This window comes from Triturus cristatus, chromosome 1_2 (genome assembly GCF_964204655.1).
Source record: "Triturus cristatus chromosome 1_2, aTriCri1.1, whole genome shotgun sequence".
Classification (NCBI taxonomy): domain Eukaryota; kingdom Metazoa; phylum Chordata; class Amphibia; order Caudata; family Salamandridae; genus Triturus; species Triturus cristatus.
Window position 1 is genome coordinate 971,059,416 of NC_140580.1, and position 14,062 is coordinate 971,073,477.

The 14,062-nt window shown below is 43.1% G+C and overlaps 1 protein-coding gene across 3 annotated transcripts in view; it reads left to right on the top strand.

The window, feature by feature from the left end:
- Positions 1-14,062, top strand: part of FKBP15 (FKBP prolyl isomerase family member 15) — a 371,570-nt gene that overhangs the window by 101,364 nt on the left and 256,144 nt on the right. For all 3 annotated transcript variants that reach the window (XM_085610375.1, XM_085610359.1, XM_085610368.1), the window contains exons 4-5: positions 7,924-7,993; positions 13,157-13,231. In XM_085610375.1, coding sequence (XP_085466501.1) covers positions 7,924-7,993; positions 13,157-13,231 — 145 coding nt within the window. The remainder of the gene's footprint in view (positions 1-7,923; positions 7,994-13,156; positions 13,232-14,062) is intronic.

Genomic DNA, 14,062 nt, shown 5'->3' on the forward strand with positions numbered 1-14,062 from the left:
GAGAACACTGGTAAGTGCACATATAGCTGTCCTATAGCCAGACTATAGTAAACGGCATAGTCTGTAGTGGTATGTTTCTAGGATTCTTTAGGCCAAGATATGTATGGATGCTTAAATGAGGATGGGTAGGAAGCTGATTATTATGATGTTCCAATCCGTTTCTTTGCGTTTTTCATCTCTTTCTGGAACGTGGCTGCAAAGTTTAACATTCATTCTTCAGACTTCAGCAAGTCTTTGAATAGATCACAGCCCCTTTGGTTGTGTGATCCATCTCCGATCTGTAATTGGTCCAGGCCAGCATGGCAAAGATTTTAACATGCATGTGTTTGCTACGTGATGTGTGAGTTCTCCCGTGACACCCGGTTATCACATTGTGGTCCACACGTTTGACGCCACGCCCTGACTGTCTCTTGTGAGAGACCGAAGGAGAGCGCATCTTCTCTGAATACACTGTGAAGCATACCACTATGATTTATGTACGATGCATTGCACACCACACCAAAACCAAATCCAGGTGTGATAAAAGCAAACACGTTTACTCTAAGAACAAGGAAATGTGATATTCCTACCCTCCCACTACGGACAGGCTTTCTAAAATGTGTCAAAATCAGATTATCTCTCCATCTATCCCGAATCAGCGTGTTCCATTTCCTCACTCTCCAAAAATCCTTATCCACTCTAGAACCTAGTGGGTGTAACTAAGGTGCCAAGAGCCATGCAAGGAAGGTAAACGGCTCTACTTTTGGTTCAGTAGGACAGTAAGAAAAAGCCCCAAGCTGGTCGCAGCCTGCCATCACAATTTGGAGCCTTAGTGCTGCAGCACATACTGCACTAATGATAGCCAAGCCCCTGTCAGAAGACTTCAAGCGATCAAACATTCAGGAACCTTGTAGGAGCCAAATGGAACACTCCGCAGGAAACTGAGCAAGTAACCCAAAAAAGACGCATGTGATGCCATTAGGCCTGGGCGGTAAATTCCGTTCCGCTCGTGGAATTTGCAGAATTAGGGTAAATTTGCGTTTCGCGGGGAATGCGGAATTACCCAAAATTCTGCGTTTCGCGGCTTTGCGGAATTTTTTGCTTGTTCGCGTTCTCAAAGTGCGTGTTCGCAAGATATTTCCTCCCGAGCACGCAAACAGCGTTCGTGAACAGGAAAAAAGCATTGCAAACCAGCACAATTCCGCGTTTTCACAGAATTTCTGCGTGCTCGCGGAGATTTTTTTACCATTTCGCGGAGCTTTGCGTAGCGCGACTACGCAAATTCCGCCCACCCCTAGTTGGCATTGCCCTGGATACCTATAGAGGAGAGTGCAAGCCTGCGCATGAAGGGTCTTGTTGCCACCTAGGGACTTTACTGCATGTTGCACAATTACAATATGGGCTATCCTAAGCCTGACAATTGAAGAATTCACTTAGATCCAAACACAAATGCAAGAATAAGCATAAATGTATTTTTGTGCCTATTCTAATGTCTGGGTTTTGACCGTGCAACTATCAAACAGACCTATTGCTTAGAATATACATAGAGTGAATTTTTGGTCTGTTCCTATTAACTATTCAGCTTCTTCGACCAATTATTATAAAGCATCTCCGTGTGACTTTTTTCATTTATGCCTTGGGTATGAGTATTCATCTGTCACCTAATGCTACTGACTGGGTGTATCCTTCCACCACCACTCAAGTGCTTGCATTGAACTGCCTGAGGAACTACCTTACAACTGTTGCCCTCTTGATGGACCCCTGCTTTTTTCCTTCCATTTGTCTCTCCTTGTTCCCTCCTGCTTCTTGTATCTTTCTTTCGCCATGTCATTCTTCTCTGTTACACTCTTTATTCATCTCATCCTCCACACTCTCGTATCTCCCTGTGTCAATCTCTCCTTCTCCCCTGCTCTCCCCATTCCCCTGGCCACCACCCTCTTGCATCTCCCTCTTTTGTATGCTCCTTGTTTCCTCTGCCTGCCCTTCCCGGCGAGTGGCTGCTTAAAAATACTGTTGAGACCGGGTATATTTTCATAGAAAGAAAAGGTGAGCTATGGTGATGGCTCCCTTGTCCTCAATATCGTCCTCATTTTAGGTCTCACATAAAGACATCTTTTAGCTGTTTGTTGTTTAAAGACATCTTTTAGCTGTCTGTTGTATAAAGACACCTTTTAGCTGTCTGTTGTATCAACACATTTTGTAAAGCGCGCCAAAAACATGCTGTGGGCTTAAAACCATCCCATTGCTTACCAGTGGGTGGCTTTCTTGTCACTCATTGGCTTGCTTCTTATTGAACTCGTTTTCTTCCTTTTTAGGTCGAGTCTTAGCGCAGCGCGCAGGCACTATTCTAAGAATACGGCCTCTTACAGCTGAACTCCACTTTTCACAAGCTCATGCTTGTGTGGATTTTACAGCATTATTTTAATTGGCGTTTGCGTGTGTCTTTAAAAAAAGACAGCACGCAATTGGTTAAAGGCGGGCGCATGTCCCGCCTTTCCCAGCCAATGTAACCGCCCGCAGCCTAAGGCTTGCGGTTACGCGCACGGGCACCATTTGTTTTAAATTATCATGCTCAGACGCGGGCGCGGTAATTGAAAACAGATTGCCTGGTGCTCGCTCTCACCACTCGCTGGCTTATTCTTGCCTGCCTCCCCTCCCGTATTGTGCCTTTCACCAACTCCTCCCCATTCACCAGTTGTGCCTTTTTTCACCACTCGCGGGCTTGTTTTTCAAAAGTAACCAGGCTGTGCCTGTTAAACTACATGCTGAAGGAGTGGGTCAGTCTGTTGACTGCTCACAGCCCTTAAGCACCACAGAAGGGAAGGCAATGAGAGATTACCCATCATAATGATGCATAATGATTTCAGAAGTGGTAACCATGAAGAACATATTTCAGTCTGCAATTCTGCATGTATGGCTTTTGCCATACTGCTTTTTTTTACGTGCAGTAAATACAAACTGGTGTATTTAACCCAAGCGAAATAATATGGAGTTAATTTCATTCTATGATCCAGAATCAAGGAAATTGGAATTGAATAAGGACCCCAGTCTTTTTTTGTAAACGGTTCCAGAACGGAGCTTTTGAGAAAATAATTGTTTTCCCAAGTTAGTAAAGCTGTGCTGTTTTAATAATATGGTATTTTACCTTTTCATTGAAGTAATAAACGAGTGATAGTGCTGTCATTAGTACACTTTTAACAAATAACAGACGTCATTTGGCCACGTTTACTTTCACTGGCAAGGCATAAACTTCTAAATTGGCAAGTCTAGTAAATACAAATGCTGATCAGGGCCATGTTTTTAGGGGAGGTCTGCTCTGCAAACAGATCTCAGAATAAGCGTCACTCCGTGCAGATGATTGATCTGCATCATCAGTAAGATTTCATGTCAAGAACAATAGTTTGGTCTGTCTTGAACAGATGTATATTTTTAAGCTGAGTTTCAGAACGCTTTGTGTGGGAGTGTTTCTGATATCAGTGGTATGCATCCTAATAACAACATTTCCATTTCAGCTTTAGCCTGCACACAAGCCCTATTCACAGATCAGAATATAACAAGCAGTGGCAAAGCAAGTAGATCTGGTGTTGGCAGGCAGCCATTTGACTTTGTCAGTGCTTGTTTTGTATGGTTTCTGCAACACGTTATTATTGGAGAGGCAGCTGGGATCTCTTCAATCTTCAAACAAGCATTGGCATAGCCAATGGGTATCCCCTTTGGGACCTTATAAGTGTTTAGTTAACCAGCACAATATCCTTGGTGCAACAACATTAACTGTTGCATGGCTAAACACTTATAAGGTCCCAAAGGCGAGACCTATTGGCTATGCCAATGCTTGTTTGTGTTTATCCCTCCCCTGTAGCATTACTTCTTTACTACCTCCCTTAAAGGATGACTTGTATCTTCCACTGCTCACATTCAGAGAACAACTTTTTAGGTCTCGCTGGCGTTGCAGCGCGAAGCGCTGCCGCCAACGAGTACTATTGTTGCCTAGTTGCCTCCCAAGGGAGACAGACCGGGGCACGCGCAGCGATCGGGGTCTGTGGACGCGCAGACGCACACACAGACACACACACACACGCGCGCGCACACACCCCACCGCTGCCGACCCCCCCCCCCACCGCATCCGCGGCTTCCTAACGCGCGCGCGTGCACACACACACACACACACACACCTCGCCACCGCCGCCCCCGCCCCCCTGTTAGTTTGCACATTTCCCTAAAGGTTCCTTGCAATTAAGTCCTCTACTGTGCTCCTGTGGACGTCACAGCCGCGATCAGTGTTTACCAACACCTTCCCTGCCCACTTCCGCCTCGGACTGCGACCTTCCAGTGTTATTTGCAGCTCGCCCTGACACCGTGGATGCAGCCCATGAGCGGGTGCAAGCCTGGGGCTCAGGGTCAGCTCTGACCAGACACTTCCGGACCTGGAGACAGCCACTTCCGGCTCTGAGGACATCCCCCCTAAGGAAGGTTCGCCAGGTGAGTGAGAGGCAGGTCTTTGTGGGCTGTGCCCAGAGTCCAGCAATGCCCTGCTGTCATTCTCTTTCAGCGAGATAGCTCCGTGGGTTAATGCATCTGCTGTAAAACTCTTAGTGAAAGTTGACGTCACATATTTAAAACCTTGCAGTATTGAATCAGTCAATCATGCTTCTGGAGTTCATAATGGTCCACTTTTGTGTTGGATAACAGCGATATTAGAATATCACTACACATGTGATACAAATATAACTCCTTGGAGAGGTTTAGAACCCTCCATCCGCGATGTCACTGGTCACTGATTTAGAGGAAGGAAGACTGACGGTTCCCGGGTATTTACAACAGGAACAGCAGGCAGAGGGCGAAGGGTGTGCGTGGCGCAGAACTCAAAACACTCGAACTTTCTGGCAGGAAGGTTGGGAGCCCTCAGATGCTCACACAGGTTAACCACATACCTCCGCAAGGCCCAAGTGAAGGGTCTTGCAGTCTACCCGGTCTCTTCCTATTGTGTAAACATTTTGGGGGAGCTTAGAAACAGATGCATTCCATCACCACTAGCAAGATGGCCAAGTCACTGAGTCGGGCAGACAACAGAACAAGATGTCAGCCTGTGGGTAAGGTTGTCTGGGGAACTAGAATGCTTAACGTCCAACCTCACCTTTTCCATGTTCCCTAAATATTCTGGAAATATAAACTATACTCTTAGTCTGGGAAGGGCCCATGCCACAGCGTCAGTTCCTTGAAAGAGTAGTCCCTTTGTCCTGCCATAAGAGTCATTGCCATCCATTTGTGGTTTAGTGGGCTATTGGGAAACTGTGGAAACAGGAGACATGGTTTTAATCCCAGCATTTCCGCTTGGCTAAATTGTGTGCTCTTGGGCAATCATTTTTTGAACATATTCCTCGGCTTTTTTTTGGGTCAAGATTGTGGGTATTTAGAATCCACCCATAAGCTGCTAAAAAGTTTATAGCCTTTGCAGCAAACATTAGTATATTACAATCTAGATTCTCATAATTTTAACAAACTGTTTGATCTTGTGCAATCATACTCTGCCTGTTCCTCTGTCAACTAATCTGATAATAAGTGTGACCTTCGAACAGGCTTAATGGAAGAATTAAAAACCTAAGGTATAGTCCCATTACTACACCAGGAATGGTTTTCATTAAACAAGCGTTTGCAATGCAATAGGTCTCGCATTACTAAAAGTTTTAGTTATTGGTGTTGCATTAATATTTGCAAAGCCAATAGCTCAACCTTTCAGTAATGCGACACCTATTGCATTGCAAATGCTTCTGTTCTTAAGAGGACACACAGACCTTTGGAGAGCTCGAACAGATGACTGCTGCGCATCTGCTCCTGCTTCTGACACACGTGTTATGTGCCTTTGCAGCGAGGACCGTGCTAGGTCACCAGAGCCTTCTCATGACCTGGGGTCCCTGCATGTCCACAGTCCACTGGGTGTGATGCCACGGGGTCCAAGCTCATCCATCATTTCACTGACCTTTCCTACTCTCCCCGCTGTAGCATTATTTATGTATTCATTATATGTGATGCATCTCAGCTGGCAGTGTTTAAAAACACTAGAACAATTTATCATGTTGGGTGTGCTGCTGTAAAACCTCCCCTTGTGTAATGCTTCTCAGATACAAAGTCTGAGAGCCGAGCTAGGGTGGGTAGGGGCTGGTGAAAGGACCAGTTACTCACCTGTAATTTTATTTTTTTAAATCTACTCTGGGAATCCAATTAGACCTAGAGGCCAGAGACTATAGGGTTATAGTAGAAGTTATGTTTTCAGAGAAAAAGTGGCAAATGCATGGAACTGTGTCTTAGTGGAAGTGGTGGAATACAATGAGAACAATGTAAATTATACTGTGACCAGCACGGTCTCCTCCTAACCCTTTTTGTTTATTTTTATAGCACAGGTGCCAAATACATTTGAAATGCAATAGGCCTCACATTTGAGAGAGTTGGAGCTGTTTGCATTGTAAATGATAAAGCCTTTTATTTATCTGTTTTAAAAACTACACGTAAATAAAAGGCATTGTCATTTACAATGCCAATAGCTCAAACTCTCGTAAATGCGAGACCTATTGCATTGCAAATGCTTGTTCTTTAAGCACTCCAGTAGAGCTCATGTGTTTTCTTATTTTCTCGCTTGTGAGCTCAGCTCCTCCAGAACACTCCGAGCTGCTCCCCCCCCTGTCCTCCCAACACAGTTCGTCCATTTTTTTTTGTTTTTTTACTCCACCTGGGCTTTTTTTATGCTTGTTCTTTTTTAAATGTATGTATATCCTCCCACTGACACAACCTCAGCCTCCTGCTTGGCTTGCTCATCTGTCTATTTTGCAGTGCTCCCATCCACCCATTCCTCCGTAGCTTCACCACCCCTCATGATGCAAGTTCTTTTCACATATGTTTTGTGGGCCTTACAGCTGCCAAAAGCTGCTGTGCTGATCAGATTTCAAAAAGCGCCTTAGCACATGTAAAAAATCATTTTTATTTACTGGTGTCTGCCATCTTGAAATTGTAAATGAAATACATAAAATGGCACCCACATTGCCTACTATGTGCGTGCATCCTTGATGACCCATGCTTGTGCATAGGTCATAACACATTCACACGCACGGATATTTACAGCCGGCATCAGTGTAATGACACTCGTTCCAGCTTTCTCATCTGTAGACCTTATGTTTCTGATGCTGCACAACGTCAGAAAAAAATATTTTTTATTGCTGATGCTGCATGTCATCGGTCAAAGGCATTGACAAAGCCAACAATTGAAAAGGCTTTGCTAATTCTTTTTTATGTGTTTAGGATTACACTGATGAAAGTCTCTGAAATTTTTGTTCTGAGACTGAAGTAAGTGAGCGCAGCTATACATGTCTGCTCTGAAGGTTATGGACTAATACACCTATATTAAAGGATTATGGCTTTTGACATCACAACACACATTGTTGTGCCTGCATTTAAGTATGGCACCCTATCACGATGGCCAACCCTTGTTATATTAGTGAATATGTATTTTTTCAGCTATTACTCTGAGTTTAGGCTAATTCGTAAGAGCTCTTGAGCTTGTTTTAGTCACATATAGACATATTTATGAATGTACTCTGGGATTGCTGTTTTAAAGATGGATGCTATGTTTTAATACTTATTAGCGTTTTGGGTAAATATGTTTGAAATAGTTTGTCTGACAGGGCAGTTAACTTAGTTGGGTGCAAACTTGTCACCTAATGCACCGATGATGACTGTACACAATGTTCAGATGAAGGGTGTAATTCAAGAACTGCAATGAAACTTTTCCATTGATCCATGTTTGGCCCTTGATCATGTGTTAGTTGTAGAGCAATATCTGCTCTCTCTAAGGATTGTATTCACCTGGCTCACTGAGAAGCAGTGAGTGTTTGTGTGATTAGAAGATTTATTGTTTATAACATGTGATGGAGTCTATTTCTTTTATTTTTGAAGCATCAATGGCCAATACGCAAAGCAGGGTAAATTTGGAGCTGCTGTTTTGGCAAACCACAGTGCAAAAGAGGTGAGTGGAAACTCTTCCTTTCCCTCGCAGATTAACATTAATGCTCTTTATTCACATCTGTTAATCATGGTATTTTCAAGCCAAGGTAAACGTTCTGTTATTTTGTCCAGTTTGAAATTAAGAACGAAGAGGGGAATGACAGGAGAAGAATTCTGGAAAGTTTGGTTGTTGTAAAAAAAGAAATAAACATGCTTCCCTAATTGGTGCCAGCCTCTTGTAATTCACTTAACTGGCATTGCAAACAAAATAAAAAAAGTCACTTTAATGAGTATTACGAATATGAATGCGATGGCACACTGGAAATGACAAGGTGATTAGGCAGTTCCCCATTCAACATCAAGAGGTCTTTGTTGTCAGGGAGTCCATTAAAATACTTGCAACCACCTTTTGCAATCTTTAGGCTTCAGAAAACCTGCATTCATTTGGGTGCTGAGACATTAGCAGTAGCGGCCGGCACAGAACCCGCTCTCTCTCTCACGTCATCTGTTTCTCCGGGGCCGGCCCAGGAAGCAGCCAGGCTCCCTCCCCTAAGCCAATCGCTGCAATGCAGCGTTGTGATTGGTCTGAGCGCTGTGGATTAACGTTCAGCCAGAGAATGGGGGCCTGGGCATGTTCTCCACGCAGGCTGTAATGCAGCTTGCATGGAGAACATGCGAAGTGCGCATGACTGTTTGACCGGCCCGAGAGGGCTGGCCAGACAGTCATGGCGCACTTGGAGTTGGTAAACCATCCTTGACTGCTGTGAGAGCAGAGCAGCCCCGCCCACCCCGCAATGCTGCGCAGCAGGAACAAACACAATGATAATAACCATGAGTTATTATCGTTGTATTTGTTCTTTCTTTAACTGCTTTGCAGCAGTGGGGCGACGCTCCTCCGCCTTAGTGGATGAACGGACACTGGACTCTTTTCCAGAGGTTTTTGTTTTGGTGGGCGGGAGGGTGTTATATAGCGGGAACTCAACCCAAAGGTATCCGAGTGCTTTACATGAGCACACGTTGCTTTACAGACGGACACAATAATTTTGTTTGGCACGGGGAGATTAAGTGATTTGCCCAGAATCACAGGCTGTTTAGCGTCCCTACGGGGACTCAAACCCAGTTCCCCAACTTCGAGGACGACTGCTCTAGCCGTCAGGGTGTTCAGTGTGACTGATCCGAAATACACAAATCTGTTAAGGTTCTGATACAAAGTCAAGGGGGAAAGAGGGAAAATCAAAATCGTCCATTAACAGGAGTTACTGCCTGAATAAGGATTGCAACTAGTGCCAAAAACTGCACTAATCTTCCCCATGTCAAACGTCTTTCAGTATCCATTACACCAAACAAAAAGAAAATCCTCTGCCTCCTAACATAAACCGTTTCTCGGGGCAGATTACTGCTTTGCTAGAACACTTTAACAAACTCCTCACCTCCATGCTCAAACAGTACTCTTCTGGCAAACTTGTAACAACCTTCGCTTATGTCAAAGCTAAAAGGAATCTGCACACGTCATGATCTCTCGCAGCTCATTTCCCTCCCAATTTACAGGAGAGGAAATAATCTGAATTTGATGTTCCCTCTCTTCAAACCTCATCATCATTGATAAATGCCTGAAGCTCGATTGGTCAGACCACTTTGCATTAACATTCTGCTCTACTCCATTAGGGCTTTCAAAGAAGGGTGATACAAATCAATAAAAGTTATAAGAAAACCACTTAAAATCATCCCTATTAACAGTTGTTTCACGTTTTATCACACCTTTAAACATTACCAATTCCGTTTAAAGAAATCTTGCTAATTATTTTAACAAAGCCAATCTAAATGCGTCTAAAGGCTTTTTCCTTTTCCACATAAATCTTTCGAGTATAAATCCTTAGTACTTGAATCTGCGCCCATGTATTTATAATACACATAACCAACCGGTATTCAGGTAATGTACTATACTCTAACCTCTGGTCCTTAAAGCACAGAAATGTTTTGCTTAAATAGTCTGGACAATATTGCTTCAGTGCTCTATAAACCATTGACTGTGCTCTGAATTCAATGCAAAAAGCAATATGTAGCCAGTGGAGGTTCTGAAGAATGAGTGTGGCACACAGTTAGTATGGACTTGCTCCTGCCTTTGAGCTTGCAGCATGATTTTGAATCGTGTGAACTCATGCAATAATATTTTAATGGGCAGCCAGGAAAATCAGTAATAGCTTGGATGTGAAGGCAGACGCCTTCTGGTTCTTCTGTGACTGAGAAGAGGGGGAAATAGAAGAACCCTGCAGGTACGCAGACTGTTGGGGTGGTGCTGGCTCACTCTCTATAGAGAAAGGAGATGATGCAGTTCCATGACCCCGGCCATACTCTGCTTCCAATTTTGCTTCTCCTGTCCAGCTTGGCTGTGAGGGTTTTTTGGAGCCTGGATGACTTTGGTTCTATTCCCTACACAGATCTTTTATTCAGCCTGGCCTTGTGCTGGTTTTTTGGTAACAGTCTAGTTTCTCCAGGCAAGAGCAGTCCAGCTCCACCTTAAGAAAATCGCTCCTTTTCCCTCCTGGTCACAGCAGCAAGACGTTCAGGCAAGCGTTTCATAATTGGGTCCTGTCTGGAGAGCGAGCATCAAACCATTAGAGGTTCCATTCTTGGTCAAGCGTCTGTGTCCTACACCTGTGTGCTGCCCTTTTTGCATTCCAAAATAACCAGCATAGACCAAGTTCTCGCTGAAAGGACTAGTTCTTACACTCCTCTCTTTGCCATGGTGGGAAGCCAGGCCAACCACAGGTTCAGTTGAAAAGTTCCTCTAGTACTGGAGAGGAGCATCTTTCTGGTAATCCAGTTTCCATGGGTTTTGAAGATAAGAGTCCCCAATCCAAATCAAATTGGACTTGTTTCTCTATGTTTTTTGGAAAGAACGCATTGAGAAACCTGTATCTGCTCCCTTGGATGGAGAAACTAGTAATAGCAAGGAAATGAGCTTTTTCACTAAAGAAGGGGAAACCTACTTTGCACAAAGAATGGAATGTTGTCCACCATCACCCTTCATGTAAAACTTCCTTTTGGGATAGAGACCTGGAAAAAAGGTATGCATCTGCTGGTTTGTCCAATTTCGAAATAGAAGCCTTCCCAATGTAAAATTCAGTCTTGTTCAGCATAAATGCAAAAGGTCAGATGGACCCTGCTGTTCTCCAAGTTATTTGTGAACTAACCAACCATACACACCAGCACACTCAGACATGCACATGGTCTTTTCATATTTGTTCCAAATACAATGCATTGGACCACAATTGGGGAAGAAAGGCCATTTGGGAGTCACCCTGTAGAGGTTCAGCTAAAAAGGCCTGTGGGTAGGACTATCCAATATCTGCTGCTGCCACTGCCACCATGCACCAGATAGCCTACTTTGAGGTGGCAGTTGCCACCATTAGAAGTCAAGTGAAACTTCATGTTAGCAACAGGAAGTAATGTATTGCTTTTAGTACCTAGCGTGGGCTGAAGCTCCCTGCAGCCAAAGTTGACTTAAGCAGATTCAAGAAAGGGATACAGGGGAGCAATACAATTAAGTGTTAGTTGTGAGTAAAATGTGTGTATTTTCAGAAAACGGCCAGATAGCGTTGAGCACAAATTAGCGTATTCAGAAAAAAATCAAGTGTTTTGTATTTAAAGCCAAAACATGTGTACTGCTAGAAACTGAAAAGTGGATATTTAAGGACAAAATGCCTGCATTGCCATAATATATTTGCAATTAATATTTTAGTGATAATTTAACAGACGTGGTTGCATATTGCTGATATTGTTTCCTTTGAGCCATTACACACTTGCTGCTATGCATGTTATTGCTTCACTCTTTCAGAAGCCTTTATAGTCCTTATTCATAGATCTTTGTATGATGTTTTATTGAAATATTGTCACCATTGCTATTTGTGACTTTACACTGTAAGACTTATTTAAGAAATATGTCTGTGGTCTAAACTTGCAGATTGTCTGTAACCTGCACAGTTTGTAGTGTATGAGCCAATAAGTTGTGGCTGATGATCCGGAGGATAGCTCTGCTCTCCGAGTCTTGAGATTCAGGTCTGTGTCCTGTTTTATTTCATTCCCCGCCCCTTCCAAGTAGATTTTGAGTCCTAATGTAGGACTGAGAATCAACTTTAAAGGGCAGGATAGAAGAGTGAAAAAGTGAAGAAATATAGTATGTATACGCTTTGTGAAGAATAATAGGTTATATCAAATTCTATGGGAAGGTAAATAGAGAGGGCCACCCGGACTAAAGGGACAGGACATCATATAAGACTAAAAAGTCAAGAAAATCTCCCTTTGGGACCTCAATCAACCACAACTAGACTTCTGCAAACATTTGTTCAAATATTCACCGCAGTAGTTTCATACATCATACAGAATTGATAGTTGAGACTATTGCCGTGAATGTTTGAACAAATGTTTGCAGAAGTATAGTTGTGGTTGATTGAGGTCCCAAAGCGAGATATTCTGGACTTTATATCGAATTCTATACCAAAAGTATTTGACCTTCATCCAAAGTCTTTGGTTTTAGAACCGGTTATAGGGGAAATAGTGGTGAAAAGTCTGTTGTTTACATTAGGATGTTTCGTCTATCATTCGTCATGTGTTCGGCAGCTAGTATTTATCTTTTCTCAGAACCAATAGGCTGCTCTGATGGCGTAAGTGAAGCTTTACAAAAAATTCAACAGTCATTTTAATAATGTTTTATTGGAATGGTGGACCCCCAGCATCCTTCAGAAGGATAAACCTTGCCTAGAACACTAAAAGTATTGGAATCTTATATTAGTGTCCAGTTCAGGACATTTGGATTGTAAGCGTTTTTATCGGGAAAAATTTGGGGTATAATGCACAGTTGGGCCCCATTTTCTGTCACAAATTGAAGGGCACCTCGCGTGGTCCAGTTCTAGCAAGTGATTATGCCATAAAATGTAGCTGCCATCACTGATTGGGAGGCTTCTCTAGTCTACTGGTATAGGTCATGCCACTCCTGATTCTGCCTACTGGTGGCTTTTCAAATGAGGAGCCTTTATTGGTAGATGCATAATGATACTTGCGCAATGTAGTGTGTATTGTGAAGTGTTTCTCTTAAAAAAGTTTGTTGGTTGTTTAGTGTTTTTTGGTGGATGATACTCGTATTAGTCTTTTACTAAAAATGTTTTCCTTGTTTTCTGGAATACAGTACAAGATTCTTCTTTACATAAGTCAACAGCAGCCTGTCACAACTGCTCGGATTCACCCTGGATTTGTATTTACGGTAAGGCTAGCACTTACGCACACTGGGTCAGCTACTCATCTTTATTGCAGGTCAAGCAATGCAAAAGATAACTTATTCAACAAGTAATTGTAACTTGACATTGTGAGTGGTAAGCGGTGATGGACATGGACCCATTAGACTATCAGTATTTTAATGAAGAAACCAAAGCACTCAAACCGTAGAATATATAGTACTTTATATGTAAACCTGAATGTATTCATAGTCCAGGGGAAGAAAACATATTTACTATATAAGTGCATTCCTTCTTGCCTTTATTTAAATGAGGAAAGAAGGGCAGGGAGGAAGGCAATATTGCTAGGATGATATTCTCTTTCTTTTGTTGCATCACTGCCCTGTCTGTTTTTTCGAGGTTCGCTTTGTGCTTTCTTCCAGTGAAACAACAATCTGCAGGTCCACTGCGGATGATTCCCATTTTCATCATGCAGTTTGTCAGCAGGTCTGTACTCTGTGGCACAAATGGATGGGGATTCACCCAAAGTGAACCTCTACGCCAAGCGAGAGTTTCTACTGGCCCCTTAATTATACTATAGGAATTCAGGCCTTTTCACATGAATCCCATGTGTGGAGACCACCTACTAGTTATCCCACTGAAAATCAGTTTCGTTCCTCATACCGAGGAGTCCCTTGCATAACTTCATGTACATGGCGTGTGCATTGTGTTCATGTGTTCTTTGTAACTGAATGAATGGAAGGTGTCCATTTGAAACCCACACATACGTGGTCTCCCTGCATACCGTCTTTTGTCCATGCTGGACATAACAGTTGGCATGCCAGTTACCCAAAAGGAATAACTTGGTTAACTAGTCACAG